The sequence below is a fragment of the Bufo gargarizans genome, chromosome 11 (assembly GCF_014858855.1).
Source record: "Bufo gargarizans isolate SCDJY-AF-19 chromosome 11, ASM1485885v1, whole genome shotgun sequence".
Lineage (NCBI taxonomy): Eukaryota > Metazoa > Chordata > Amphibia > Anura > Bufonidae > Bufo > Bufo gargarizans.
Genome location: NC_058090.1, coordinates 76,292,078 through 76,305,851, shown reverse-complemented (window position 1 = coordinate 76,305,851; position 13,774 = coordinate 76,292,078). Strand labels below are relative to the sequence as shown.

Below are 13,774 nucleotides of genomic sequence, written 5' to 3'. Positions count from 1 at the left end.
GGCAGCCCCCCTGACATGAGCATCGGAGCAGTTCATGCTCGGATGCTCTCCTTTGCCCTGCGCTAAATCGCGCAGGGCAAAGGCATTTTTCTGAGTTCCGGTGACATACCGGGCTCTCTATGGGGCTGACAGGCAGCCCGGTGACGTCACCGGCACTGATGGGCGGGATTTGGCTCTGCCCTAGTCAGTAAAACGGCTAGGGCAGAGCTAAAGCCCGCCCCTCAGAGCCGGTGAAGTCGCCGAACACACTGCTGGGCGGAAGTTACCGCCCGGCAGTGTGTTATTGAAAACACAAGAGCCTGTGCCCTGCGCGATCTAGCGCAGGGCACGGGAGCGCATCGGAGCATGAGATGCTCCGATGCCAGGCTCAGGAGGGCTGCCGGGGTGAAAATAAGGGTATGTCCGGGTTCAGCTCTGAACCCGGACAACCCCTTTAAGTTCCCAGTCCGCCCCTGGGAGCGGGACTGAAGATGATCAGCTGGTGGCCTGAGGGAAAAGGCCCTACCTGGACACTGGCACCTCCTCCTGTTAGCGGACTACTGAGAAACCAACGTTCTTGATGCCAGTTAGCATGGCGGCGGCTCCGAGTTCTCCATCTTGCTGTATAGAAGCCGTTTCTGCACTGATATTCATAACATCATCTATTTGCAGATGTCCCCATAAAGCCTTGGTAAAACACTATAAAGCACAGCGCCTGATCATTTCTTCTTTATACATTTCCCCTTTAGCAAAGTCAAACGTATGCGGCATGAAATGAAAGCAGCGAAACACTGGGAGATTCCACGCCATCGATTTTTACATGTGTGGATGCCCAAAGCGAATTTCACTGAGTCATGTGCAATATGTCCACCGAAATAAAAAATGGGTCATTGCCTGGATCCAGCGCTGCTTGTGGTATAGAGAGCGCGCTGGGTGCAGTCATCTGTACATTGAGACTTTTATTTTAGGCTCTTCCTGGGGTTGGGATCTCGGTGGGGAGCGGGTCAGATCTCCCTGTATAGTGCCATATAGACGTCTTTTTCACGTGCATATGTATACTTTATACTAGGCAGACTGTGGGGTCCACCAGTCGGGCTTCTCAGAACGTCTGTAGTCCTGTATTCAGCAGCTTTTCCAGTGAAAACCAGGAAAGGCGAATGTATTGTGGTTTATTGCATTGCAAAGGGTGATCTCCGCGACATACAGATGAAGCATTGGTTATCTTGCCACTCATAACGCATAAAACAGTTGCAGCAGATGTTATCTTGACTCTGATTGGCTTTTGTTGTGTTAAAGGGGTATTCCATTTTATTTTTTATATAATAGGAAATCGTACAATTTTGTAATATACATGTATTTTAAATTCTGCATACATACCTTTCTTATATCGGGCAGTTGATCCCTGTATACAGTAGAATGGTATACCAGTGATGGCTAACCTCCGGCACTCCAGCTCTGGTGAAACTACAACTCCCAGCATGCTCCATTCATTTCTATGAAGTTCTGAGAACAGCCAAGCAAGTGTACATCTTGGTAGTCGTAGTTTTACCACAGCTGGAGTGCCCGAGGTTGGCCATAACAGGTATAGACCATATTATCGGTCCATGGCCTAACTGAAACATGGCATCATTCATGTGACACTGTACATGACCTATTATCCCCGACACTCAGTAAGCAACCGTGTTACATGACATACATGTGCTGGGTCAAAAAGGACTAGTGGTGGAATCGTGAATTTATTGTGGTTATTACCGTAACTGCATCACGATATGTATTTAATGGCGGCCTGTCTTTAGGTGATGTTGTAAAGTGTTAATAAAGTTTAGTGCTTCTCCGCAGACACTGACAGACATGATGAGATGCAGCGGCGGGTAGTAATAATGTATCACCTGTTATTTATGATACTTGTGAGGGTCACATGACTGACGCCATGTTTAGTCCTATCTATTGATGGATGCATTTTACAAGTCTTTTTGGTGGCGGATAAGCAAAAAAAAAAAAACTGTATATCTAAATTATTTTTTACGGCATTAACCATACAGGATAAATTACATGATAATTGTGCAGTGCTGGTCGTTACGGATGTGATACCAAATATGTGGAGGGGATTTTATTTTACCAGTTTTTCCATTGAAAAACTTTTTTTTTTTTTTTTTTTTCAGTGGAAAAAAGTTTTTTTTGTTTTTACTTTTTTTTTATTTAATAAAGATTTTATTTTAACTTTCTTTTACCTATTAGTAGGCAATTTTTTATTTTTTTTTGCTCTGGGTCCTATTAATTGGGGAAAATGTCTCCATTTTCCTGCTCTTCCATATTGAGCCGTATACAGACATTGTATTTGCTGTGTAAAGTACAAGGAGTTTCCGGGGGTTCTCGGAGCGCTTCTCTGCATAAATGTGTTTCCAGCCTCCGCCGGCTGTGTCCACGGGCCGTCCGAGTCGTGCCTTCAGCCGACACTTCTGTCTAATCCCTTCAGAGAGATCCTCGCATGTCAGGTTCTCTGATCGATAACGCTGCCAAGCTTCAACTAATAGAAGGACGCAAGTGCCGGCCTCTTATCCAAAGAAAGTTGAGATGTGTCTTGTTACCATGGCTCCTTCTGAATGGCAAATCAATAAGACATTCTTCTCTTCTATTCCAGCACTTACCACCAGGCCTGGTCTCCCGGGTTATGTTTTTAGAGACGTCAAGAGTTTTCTATATGGTCTGGAAGCTAATAAAATCTCACTTTCAGATCTAATCATGCCAGTTTATTTTTAGAAAAATCTGATTAATACCGCACACTGAGGAGGGAAGCTTCATTTCCCCTTTTCTGCCGCCAGCTCTGTGCCAGTCTGCTTGAAAACAGCTCTCTTATGTCTCCCTATTAACGGTTTAACATATATTATTGTTCTACATGATGAGATGAGTAACTTTGTACATTTCATTGCTTATCTTGGGTACTCCAGAGCTGCATTCACAATTCTGCAGGCATCAGCACATGAATTTTTACTGGATCGGTGACTGTAAAGAACTGAGTTTGAGACTGCTATTACATGTGATGTGGGATAACCTGCCTTTCTGAATTTTAGGTGCCCAACCAAGCTTGTTTTCTGCTACCGATGATAATCAGCAGAAGTCTGAATGCAGCTCTTGAGTATAATAGAGGCTGTAACTGATGAACAGCACAAGATAAATAGAGCAATTTATTTACAAGCTACTTACCTTAAAGGGGCTGTCTTACCCTAAGAACTTATCTCCTATCCACAGGGTAGGCGATAGGGATCTGATCGGTGGGGGAGTCCCTAGAATGAATGGAGTGACCGTCACATACTTTCTTAAGCCCCATTCATCCTGTAATCCTTGCTCCCTTCACCCCGGGAACCTGTTTTCTTGATCCCTGTGGTCGACCTGGACCCTGCGGATAAGGGATCAGTTCTTATCATGTGACAACCCCTCCTTGAAACCCCCCCTTTTTGACTGTACAGTCATTGTTTGTCACTTAATATGGATAAAAAAATTGGCAGATGTAATTTTTTTTAATTCTTTTTTTTATTTTTTATAAACTTTTTCAAAAGTCAAAGAGAGCGAAACAGACATCTGTGACCTCCGAAGATAATTTTTATTTTAAGCCCATACTTTATTTTTTCTATTCAGGTCCGAAGTATCCTCCCAATCCATATGAATTCCCATAGTTTACATAGAATAATGGGCTGTGATCTGCATGTTGGAAGCTCTGGATGTAGAAGTGCCCAGACTGGTGAGAATGATGTGCCCGCAGCTCGTAGGCACACTTGCACAGCAAATTGTGAAGGGGTCGTCTGGTTTGGACAAAGTCTGGAAACGAGCTGGTTGTGGAGGGGTCCCAATGCCGATGAACCCTTTAGTTATCTGCCGTGGCTGGAGAGACCATTGTGTATGTGCTCGTCCTCACGCTTTGCTGTACCTAAACAGGGCAGGGTCTATATCTGAACGTGCTCCTGTAGGGCATCTCACAAGGGACCCGTCCAGACAAATGAAACCCAATTCACAAGTAAAGTGATGATAATTAAAGGAGAGCATGAAGCGGTGACAGACACCCTGATTATCGTGCATAGGAGAAAGCTGTCAGTCAGTGCCACGGGGCAGCCGGTGGCTGAAGGACATCATGTAATGAAGGCTTCACAGTGCTTAGTCAGGGTGTCTGAGCAGCATAAACCTGGTGACTGCCTTTAAAGGGCTTGTCTAGGTCCCTCAGGATAGGCCATCAGTATCTGATCTGTGGGGGACTGACTCCCGATATACCTGCCGATTAGCCGTTTAAAGGGGCTGCCATGCTCAGATGAACCAAGCATAGGGAGATACGTTGTAAAAACTCAGTCCCATTCATTTGAATGAGACTTAGCTGCAGAAAGGCCATGTGACCAATGGATGTGACATCACAGGCCAAGCAGGAGGCCGCAGCACTCATCTGAGCACAAGAACCCCTTCCGGCTGCTCGGGGGGCGCAGGTTTCGGACCCCCAACAATCCGTTATTAATGGCCTATTCTGAGGATAGGCCATCAATATTTAAGCCCCAGAAAACCCCTTTAACTGTAATGCATTAGAGATGGGCAGCACATAGCCGTTATAGCTGTTATACATAGATTCATCTCATGAAATGATTTCGAAGATACAAATCTGCACAACAGAAGCTGAAAGAAAAGATGAAAAAAAAAATCACATTTTACCTGTTTTTGTTGGAGGAGGCGCCTCTAAGAAAAATCAATATAAAATGCGGCATGTAACCTTCAGATACCTCTGATTATAAGATCAAATAAAAGAACGGACTTCTAATCCTTCTCTTAATCCACCTGCGGAAATAGTATCCGGGGAGAAAATTCGGAAAGAATCTCTCTGCAGTTTAGAGTAATAAGTCACCGTAATTCTGTAACACTACCCAGGATATAGGCCTTGCGGCAGCCATGACTGCGTGGGGTGTCATATATTAATGTAATAAACTGACTGTAAGACAGTGGACTTAATCTTTAGCGCTCCCGCTGCCACTAAAGTACAACTCCCAGCATGTTTCAATTTGTAGTTTTTCAACAGCCGTAGGCTGGGGACCGGAACATTTGGTTAACCTGATGAAATGTATTGGGGAATTGCATAAATTGCAGTTTGTCTACGCAGACATAAGCTGTTTTATGATGGCCTGTTGTCATGAGTAATGAGGGGGAATAACACCAAATGACACCCAGAATGAATAGACCTGAGTCTAGGCCTCAATGCTAAGGGTGGTGACCTCCTAGGAATCCCTAAACCTCTCCTTGACTCCTGCCAGTATGAGTAGACCCTGAAGGTGGAAATACTCATACACCGGAACCTAGGCCCTGAAGACCCTGGAAGGCCCTAGGAATGGTGGCAGGGAATGAGACTACTGGTTCCTTCCCAGATGAAGGAACCAGTGTCTCCCTGAGGCCTAGACAAAAACACACACACAAGCGAACAACAAAATGCAAGACAAAATGCACTTAGCTTAAAGCAGAATGGTGGAGCGGGAGATCCAAAGGAACAACACACCAGCTGAACCAACTTCAGCAGGAAATATCAACCGCATGCTAAGCAGTGTGAGTTAGAACTAAATAATGACCACAAGCTGCACCTGACAAGAGGTGTGGTCATTACCAAACACAACACTGAAAGGAGAAACAGAGAGACTGTCAGATACCCTCACGTGCCGCCAGTCTCTCCGATCTTCTCACCTCATGGGAGGGACTGTGACACCTGTAGTCTGCTTCCCAGCAGCCTGTAGTCTTCTCATTTGGGGTTCCCAGGTTTCCCTCGCTGTATGTTCCTGCATGCAGCTAGGTCGATTGCTTTTTCTGCACATTCATGTAGATCTCCCATTCATGGTGAAGACTGTTGGGGGACAGTATGTTGGCCCAGAAGAGTCGCAAATCACGAGAGGATATGACCAACATCTTTGACAGGTTATTACTAAAGATAGGAAATGGTGCAAATTTTAGCTGCACATAGTAAGCATAGATTTCATTGTCTACGGTAACAGACAGCCCACGAGCCGAGTAGTGGCTTTTACAGAGAGTGGCCATAGACGGAGTCCCAGGATTCAGATCTCTTGTGATTTGTGTGGAACGTTCCCCAATAGCGCCACCTAGTGTAAACGTCGACCAACAATGTTTTTTAGCCCTATATGAGATCTGTAACCACAAGGCGTGTTGTGCCTTCTGTACTGTGAAGAATAGAAAAATAGATTGTAGTTGAGCCCCGCTGCCTCCTCACAGCTCACCAAGCACTTAAATATGACTGAGCAGCGCATAGGCCACGTGGCCTAGGATAAGCTGCGAGGTCCAAAACTATGTAGAAACGGCCATCTCCCACAATTCACCAGTGTAGATGGGACCCCAATATAGTCATTAGAGATGAGCGAAGTTCTCAAAAATTTGTCATGAAGCGCATTTCTTTGTAAATAGCAGGTGCAATTTTCAGAAATTTGTATCGAAGTCCACTTTGTGAACTTCAATTTGCTCAACACTAATAGTCAACCAGCCCCCCCCCCCCTGTGCTTTGTCTAGCATGTTGGCAGCCGGCCCAACTAAATTTAATGTAAAGTTTCTGGCATACTGAGAGTTTCTAAAATTGATAATATAGCGATACATACACGTGGCGTGGCCTTCCTGGGTATTTAGCGCCGATGCCAGAAATTTAAGGTCACTGCTCAGTCATCTCGAAAATTTTTATTTAAATATGACAGTTTCTAGATTCTGATTCTTATAGCCATGTTGCAGGTGGAGGCGTTCGGCAGATCTGTGCTCGTCTGGTTTCTATGTGATCACAGGTGGTCAGAAGGAAGCCACAAGAAGTTTCATACAGAAGTGCTGTACATCTGTGAATCTCTCCATGCATGCGTGTAACAGCAGCCGCAGCAGGTTGTTTTCATGATTGAGTGCTGATAAACCTACATGAAAAAATGGAGGAGAATCCCTAAGGTCCAAAGATCTATAAAAAAAACAATATACCGGTGTGTGTGTGTGTGTGTGTGTGTGTGTGTGTATATATATATATATATATATATATATATATTTACAGCTGCATTGCTCTACCTGTGAAAGGGTTACCTTTTAGGTCTCATGCAGATCCTTGAAAAACCGATAGCATTCGTGTGCATTCCCTATTTTCAAATGCCCATGAGTAGAAATGGCTAATCTTGTGTGCAAAAACGGACAGAAATAGGACCTGCAGTGAGATCGGATCAGACACACCTATTGTCCTTGCACAGCGAAGAAAAGTGCGCTCATGTACATGAGCCCCCAAGCTGCAGCTACTGTTCTCACACTTTGGGGGGAGGAGGGGGGGGGGGGGGGGTCAGTTTATGGCTGCAGCTGCTGTTCTCATTTTTGAGGGGTACGTTTCTGGCTGCAGCTGCTGTTCTCATTTTTGGCGGGTCAGTTTCTGGCTGCAGCTGCTGTTCCCAGTCTTTGGGGGGTCAGTTTATGGCTGCAGATGCTGATCTCAGCCTTTGGGGGTTAGTTTATGGCTGTAGCTGCTGTTTTCAGTCTTTGGGGGTCAGTTTATGGCTGCAGCCGCTGTTCTCTATCTTTAGGGGTTAGTTTATGGCTGCAGCTGCTGTTTTCAGTATTTGGGGGATTCAGTTTATTGCTGCGGCCTCTGTTCTCAGTCTCTGGGGGGTCAGTTTATGGCTGCAGCCGCTGTTCTCAGTCTTTAGGGGTTAGTTTATGGCTGCAGCTGCTGTTTTCAGTATGGGGGGGGGGGGGGGGGTCCGTTTATAGCTGCTGCATGTGCTGTTCAGTCTTTGGGGGGTTCAGCTTATTGCTGCGGCTGCTGTTCTCAGTTTTTGGGGGTCAGTTTATGGCTGCAGCTGCTGTTCTCACTTTTTGGGGGGTCAGTTTATGGCTGCAGCTGCTGTTCTCACTTTTTGGGGGGTCAGTTTATGGCTGCAGCTGCTGTTCTCACTTTTTGGGGGGTCAGTTTATGGCTCCAGCTGCTGTTCTCACTTTTTGGGGGGTCAGTTCATGGCTGCAGCTGCTGTTCTCATTTTTTGGGGGGTCAGTTTATGGCTGCAGCTGCTGTTCTCATTTTTTGGGGGGTCAGTTTATGGCTGCAGCTGCTGTTCTCACTTTTGGGTGGTCAGTTTATGGCTGCAGCTGCTGTTCTCACTTTTTGGGGGGTCAGTTTATGGCTGCAGCTGCTGTTCAGTCTTTGGGGGGGGGGGGCAGTTTATGGCTACAGCTGCTGTTCAGTCTTGGGGGGGGCAGTTTATGGCTGCAGCTGCTGTTCAGTCTTGGGGGGTCAGTTTATGGCTGCAGCTGCTGTTCTCACTTTTTGGGGGGGTCAGTTTATGGCTGCAGCTGCTGTTCTCACTTTTTGGTGGTCAGTTTATGGCTGCGGCTAGTTTTCTCATTTTTTGGGGGGTCAGTTTAGAGATGACAGCCACAAACTGCTACAATGTAGAAACCATACTGTAATGGCATTTGCCGGGAGCACTAAGATGCCACCACAGTATTCGGTGGACTGCAGTTCTCCTTCTCTCTCTCTCTCTTACATTTAATTTTGCATGGTTCATTGCTTTGCTCTTAATAAAGGTTTTCTTCAGGGAAATCTTTTTGCTTGAGTACCTAGTCAATTCTCTTTTTTTTCCCCCCCTTCTTCTTTGACCTTTAGACGGAGTATTCTTTAATTGACTGCCAATGTCCTTTATGTAATTTTTAATGAGCGCAAAACATTATTCAGGAACAAGAAATTGGATTTTTTTCTTCTCCAAAGCTCGCAACGTTAAGACAGCCACGTTCTTCTCCGGTTAACAAAGAAGCCAGAGGATTTTCCTGCAATGTCTCCTCTGATAGCGAGTTCAAAGCTGTTTTGTCGATCGGAAGTCTCGGCTTTATAGCATGGCATCGGGTTTTAAGAGGAGCTGAAAAGAATTAGCGAGTCAACGACAGAAGAATGGGGTTCGTTTTCCTAATATATGGCATTGTTAAAAATAATTATTTGACTCCTCATTGTTGGATCCAGGAAATGTATATTTGCGTAACCAGTTGAAGAATGGGCCATCCCCACCCTTCATGACCGCACATATTTTAGTACATGCGGTTCAAAAGCCATAACTTTTTTTTTTTGTTTGTTTTATTCAGTTATTTAGGTAATTTTGGGGTGGAACATGACACTTGGGAAAATAGTTTTTCACTTTTTTTTTTTTATAGCAAGTCCCCTTTCGTCTCGATTCTGTTATGGTTAGGGTTCCCGGGGGCAGGGCTAGAAGCTTCAGTGGCATTTCTTTTTTTTCTTTACACTTTGACGCCCGCATAAGGTTATGCAAGACATTTGGGATACATTACATTACTTTCTATTTCGCCTGTAACTAGGACACTGCAGAACTGATCTGGGTGTGCTAGGAACCAGCAGCTCCTGCTGTTTCCCGGAGATCAGATTATTGCTGGGACGGTAGGTGGCAGCTGTTTTCTGAGCTGTGTACATACAATATAAGGATGGGGAAGGTAGGGACGGTAGTAAACCGTCTCTGACTTCTCTATGGGGAGCCTGTCGCTGATCTCTGGCACCCCACTCCTGTAGCTGCACAGTCTCCATAAAACTTCCTTGCTGAGCTAAATGTGTACCCTCCAGATATTTAAAGTTGTCTGACGGTCTGGAAGTGGTTAAAAAGAAGATGTGAGATTCCAATAAGGGAAAGTTCACATTTATGTTTATCGGATCCAGCAGAGAACAGCCTGCCAGAGTTCACTAGATGCGGCCTAGCCAGATACTGCCGTTCACCACCGGACCCCATTGACTATATTGGGATTTGGCGGGGGTCCAGATGCTTTCCAGCAAAGTGTCAGCTTTCGGATGACAAACACAGATGCATGCCAAGGTTTTTGTCTGGCTGAAAACTGGCACTTATACCGGTAAGCGTCGGGATCCCAATAACTATAATGGCAGTATTTGGTGAACTCCGGCAGGCTGTTCTCTGCCATAGCCGTTAAACGGAAATGGGAACCTACCCTTACATGACTGCTGCCTTCTAGAAATGGCACCTCTCTTGTCCTCAGGCTGTGTCTGGTACTGCATCTCAGACCCACTCATGTTCATGGAATAGGTACAACGCCCCCTAATGTAAATACTCTTATTTTAATCTTCAGTTATAATATAGGATATATCCATTAATATCTGAACACCCCACTATTTATAAGTGCCGAGAACGTCGGGAAAATGCAAAAAGTCACATGTTGCATAAAATGCGTCGTGCAGTAACATTTGTGTGGTTTGACTGTTTTGAGCTTCCTAGGATAGGCAGCGCCCCATGCCCATATGATATGCAGGTTTCGGGCACACGGTGAGTCTGATCGGAGGTAGTGTTTACCGAGCGTTAACCGCCCCCTCCATTCAATGAATATGTTGCCGCGTTACCTAATTTGTAGTCTAAGAGTCCGTAATGAGTTTTGATTTTTTTTTTTTCTCCCTCCTAGCTACTGAGCACAATTAAAATTGATCGCAGCACCGCTAATCTAGAGGTTACTTTTATTCCAGGGCTTTGAATTCATTCTGTGAGAATGGCTTTTTGTAAGCAGAGATAAAAGACAAATGTCCCTGGTGCCCTGGACGATCCCCTCTGCCATAGGAAATGGAACAAATCGTTCCTCGCTATGACCTCCACAGTTATCTCATTTAATAGACTTGGGCTTTTTTATGGCTATAAAGATTCAATTTCATTTTCACTCGACGACATTGATTTTTTATACATTGCGTGCTCGATGTTGGCATTTGTGAATACACTAATAGGACTGGAAGCGGCCATGTTAAATGCTCGTACATAGGACTTGACAGATCCCTCGGGCCAGGTTGCCAAAGTGCCTAGACATTTTTCAGTTAAATGCAATTTTTTTTGCATTGTTTGGTATTGATCTGTGGGGAACCTGGGCCAATAAAGTCAGGCTGCCTCATGCACCTGGTCCAGCATTGGGTGCCCATACTGTACCCTCTGTGTGAGTGGCCACGAGCCTCCTAAACTTAGGACCTGCAACCTCTCCTGACCTGTTTTACACTTGTATCCGCGTCGTCAAGCATGTATTCTTATGACTTTATGTTGTGCCATTCCTTTATTATTCCTGCTAGAATTCCAGCTGTTGGTTACCAGTTGGGGGGGGGGCCCTGCCCAGTCAGACGTTATCTGTGGGAATACCCGTCTTCATAAAGGTTTCCCCTTCTCTTTTAGTAAGCAAAGTCCAGACGTCTGGCCTCTGATCCATTTCTTCCGCTTGGTGCACCCTCGTGTAATTATGTTGCACTTCTTTGTTTTTTAGGATACCTGAAGGTCCAGTGGAGCAAGGAGCCGCAGCAGGAAGGATACGGGCATTAGAGGAGCAGCTGCTGAAGGCCAAAGAACAGATTGAGATGTACAAACAACAGTCTAGCAGTGCAGGTGAGATACCGTGCTCTAGACCTCACGGCGTTTCCACCACAAATCCGTGGAGAAATCCATCTGCTGCTGCAGATTTTGTTGCGGATTTGCCTTTGATTTCACCCCAAAATCTGCAGTGAAAATCTGTGGAATTATCGAAATTTAGCAAATTTCTAAGTAAGCCCCTGAGGTTAGTTTTAGCAACTGCAGTTGTTTAACCACTATACCGATCCCAGCACTTAACCTCTTCAGTGCCACAAGTTTGTCCAAATGAGGGACCCACTTGCCAGCCCAAAGGATGGCATCACACTGGAGATCGTTTCCAGGACTGTCTGTTGCCTGATAGGCTACATTCACATGGCCATATCCATTTTGCGGTCCACAAACAAAATGGGGATACCGTCAATGCGCATCCTGCACTTTCCGCAGGCCTCATTGTCAAAATGCCCATTCTTGTCTGCAAAACGGACAAGAACAGGACATGTTCTGTAATTTGCAGCACCATTCTGCGTTTTTTTTTTTTTTTTTTTTTTTTGAAGACCCATAGAAATGAATGGATCCGCGGGCGATCAGTAAAAAAACACAGATTGGAGGCTGAGCAAAAATACAGTTGTGTGAATGTAACCATGGGGTGCGTTTAGCAAAAGGTTAAATTGCAAAGAAAAGTGCAAAACATCCACAATAAAGTTTGAGGAGTTGTGAGAAATAGAGAAAAGTCTAATTGTACGAGTAAATTGTGCTGAAACACGGTGTACGTGACTGCTGCGCCAGTGGCTAATAAAAAAGTTACAGCTTTCAGTATGCCAGGGAGGACACGGCTCACAGCTAATTACAGCTGCGGAGGAATGCCACATTTTAAGGTGTGTGCCATTTACCACAGAAATACACTATGTCTGCATGGATAGATCATGTGCCGCCTGTGTAACCGCAGCATCAGCGCTTGTGCTGTCGTCAGAGGTTGCACCAAATTGTAGTAAAATTACTCCTCTGAGAACTTAGCATTTTCCACCATGGCTGTAGCTTTTGTTTTCCTGTCACTGTAGCTGTATGAGGGCTTGTGAATTGTATTTTTTATTGACACCATTTTGGTGTACGTATAACTTTGTAACTTTTTTTTTTATAATTTTTTATTTTTTTTGTAATAGATAAACAACTATCCCATAGTTTTTGGCACTTTAAATTTAAAACATTTGCCTTGTGGCATAACTAGCATATTAACGTTATTCTATGGGTCAGTGCGATTACAGCGACACCAAATATGTGTCGTTTTATGCGTTTTGTTTTTCTTCTTCTTTTGCACCATAATAGCATGTCATGCAGAAATAATTATTTTTTTGTCAACAAATTCCAAGAGCCACAAATTATAAATTTTTGCGCTGATGTAGTTGTTTTTTTTTTTTTTTTGCATATCAAGATGTGGTTTTCATTACTACCATTTTGGGGTACGTGGGACTTTCCTTCGCAGGGAGCCGATGGTGGCAATGGGAGCCCTCTTCTTCTGTCTAACTGCCCATATGCCCCAGTCACTATAGACCAGGATTAATGATGCGGGCGGCAGGGACGGAGCAGACCGCGCAGGCTGTGCTGATACAGCGATCCAGACCAAAGAAAGTCTCATGCGCATGAGATTTTTTGAAAAGCGTACAAATGCTTGTACGGGTGTCATGGCGACCTCTCATTGTCGTATGATATAGAAGAGAGCATCTGCCCCTCTCCTAGGTAATAAATTCCAGTCCTGCAGAGGACCCCTGTAAGGTGAATCCAGGCTTCTTATAATTTTGACATTGGGGCATTCCTTGAGGATATGCCATCAATGTCTGACCAGATCTTGGCCAACACGTGCGACTCAAACCCCCCGTATGGTTCATTGACTCTTCTGGTCACTGGCTGGCCTTGTGGCCTGAGAGAATAGTTGAGCTGTCCCCTAGCTGCCTCCTCTCTGTTTCAGGATTTGTTTCACATGCTGGGCAGCAAATAATGCAGCCAATGAGCAAAAGAGCAACTCACAGAATTTAGGAATAATCTCCCAGTAGGGGACATAAACAAAGTTCTTTGTATCTTTTTTTTTTTTTTTTTTAAATGTATCTAGTAAAGGTTAAATTTTAGGTGTTACTTTTTTCAGTGATACAATGAGCAAAAGAGTATCAAAGCTGACTGTGAGTAATTATACCACTGCATTTCAACTAGTAATAGAGAGGCATGCGGCTCTTTATAGAGGCAATGCGGGAGATTTATCAAGACTGGCGCTTTCTGCGCCTGTCTTGATATCCCCTGCACTGCCAGAGGGTGCATCTAATTTATGAATCCTTGTCATAAATTAGGTGCATCCACCTACAGTCCGTGCGCCTAACCAGAAATCTACGGCCGCTCAGAGCTCCTGTAGATTTCTGGCTTCATTTACTCCATAAAACTGCTGTAAA

The 13,774-nt window shown here is 44.7% G+C and overlaps 1 protein-coding gene across 7 annotated transcripts in view; it reads left to right on the top strand.

The window, feature by feature from the left end:
- FUT8 (fucosyltransferase 8) overlaps positions 1-13,774 on the top strand; it is a 156,792-nt gene that overhangs the window by 79,957 nt on the left and 63,061 nt on the right. For all 7 annotated transcript variants that reach the window (XM_044272455.1, XM_044272454.1, XM_044272457.1 and 4 more), the window contains one exon: positions 11,257-11,375. In XM_044272455.1, the coding sequence (XP_044128390.1) occupies positions 11,257-11,375 (119 nt within the window). The remainder of the gene's footprint in view (positions 1-11,256; positions 11,376-13,774) is intronic.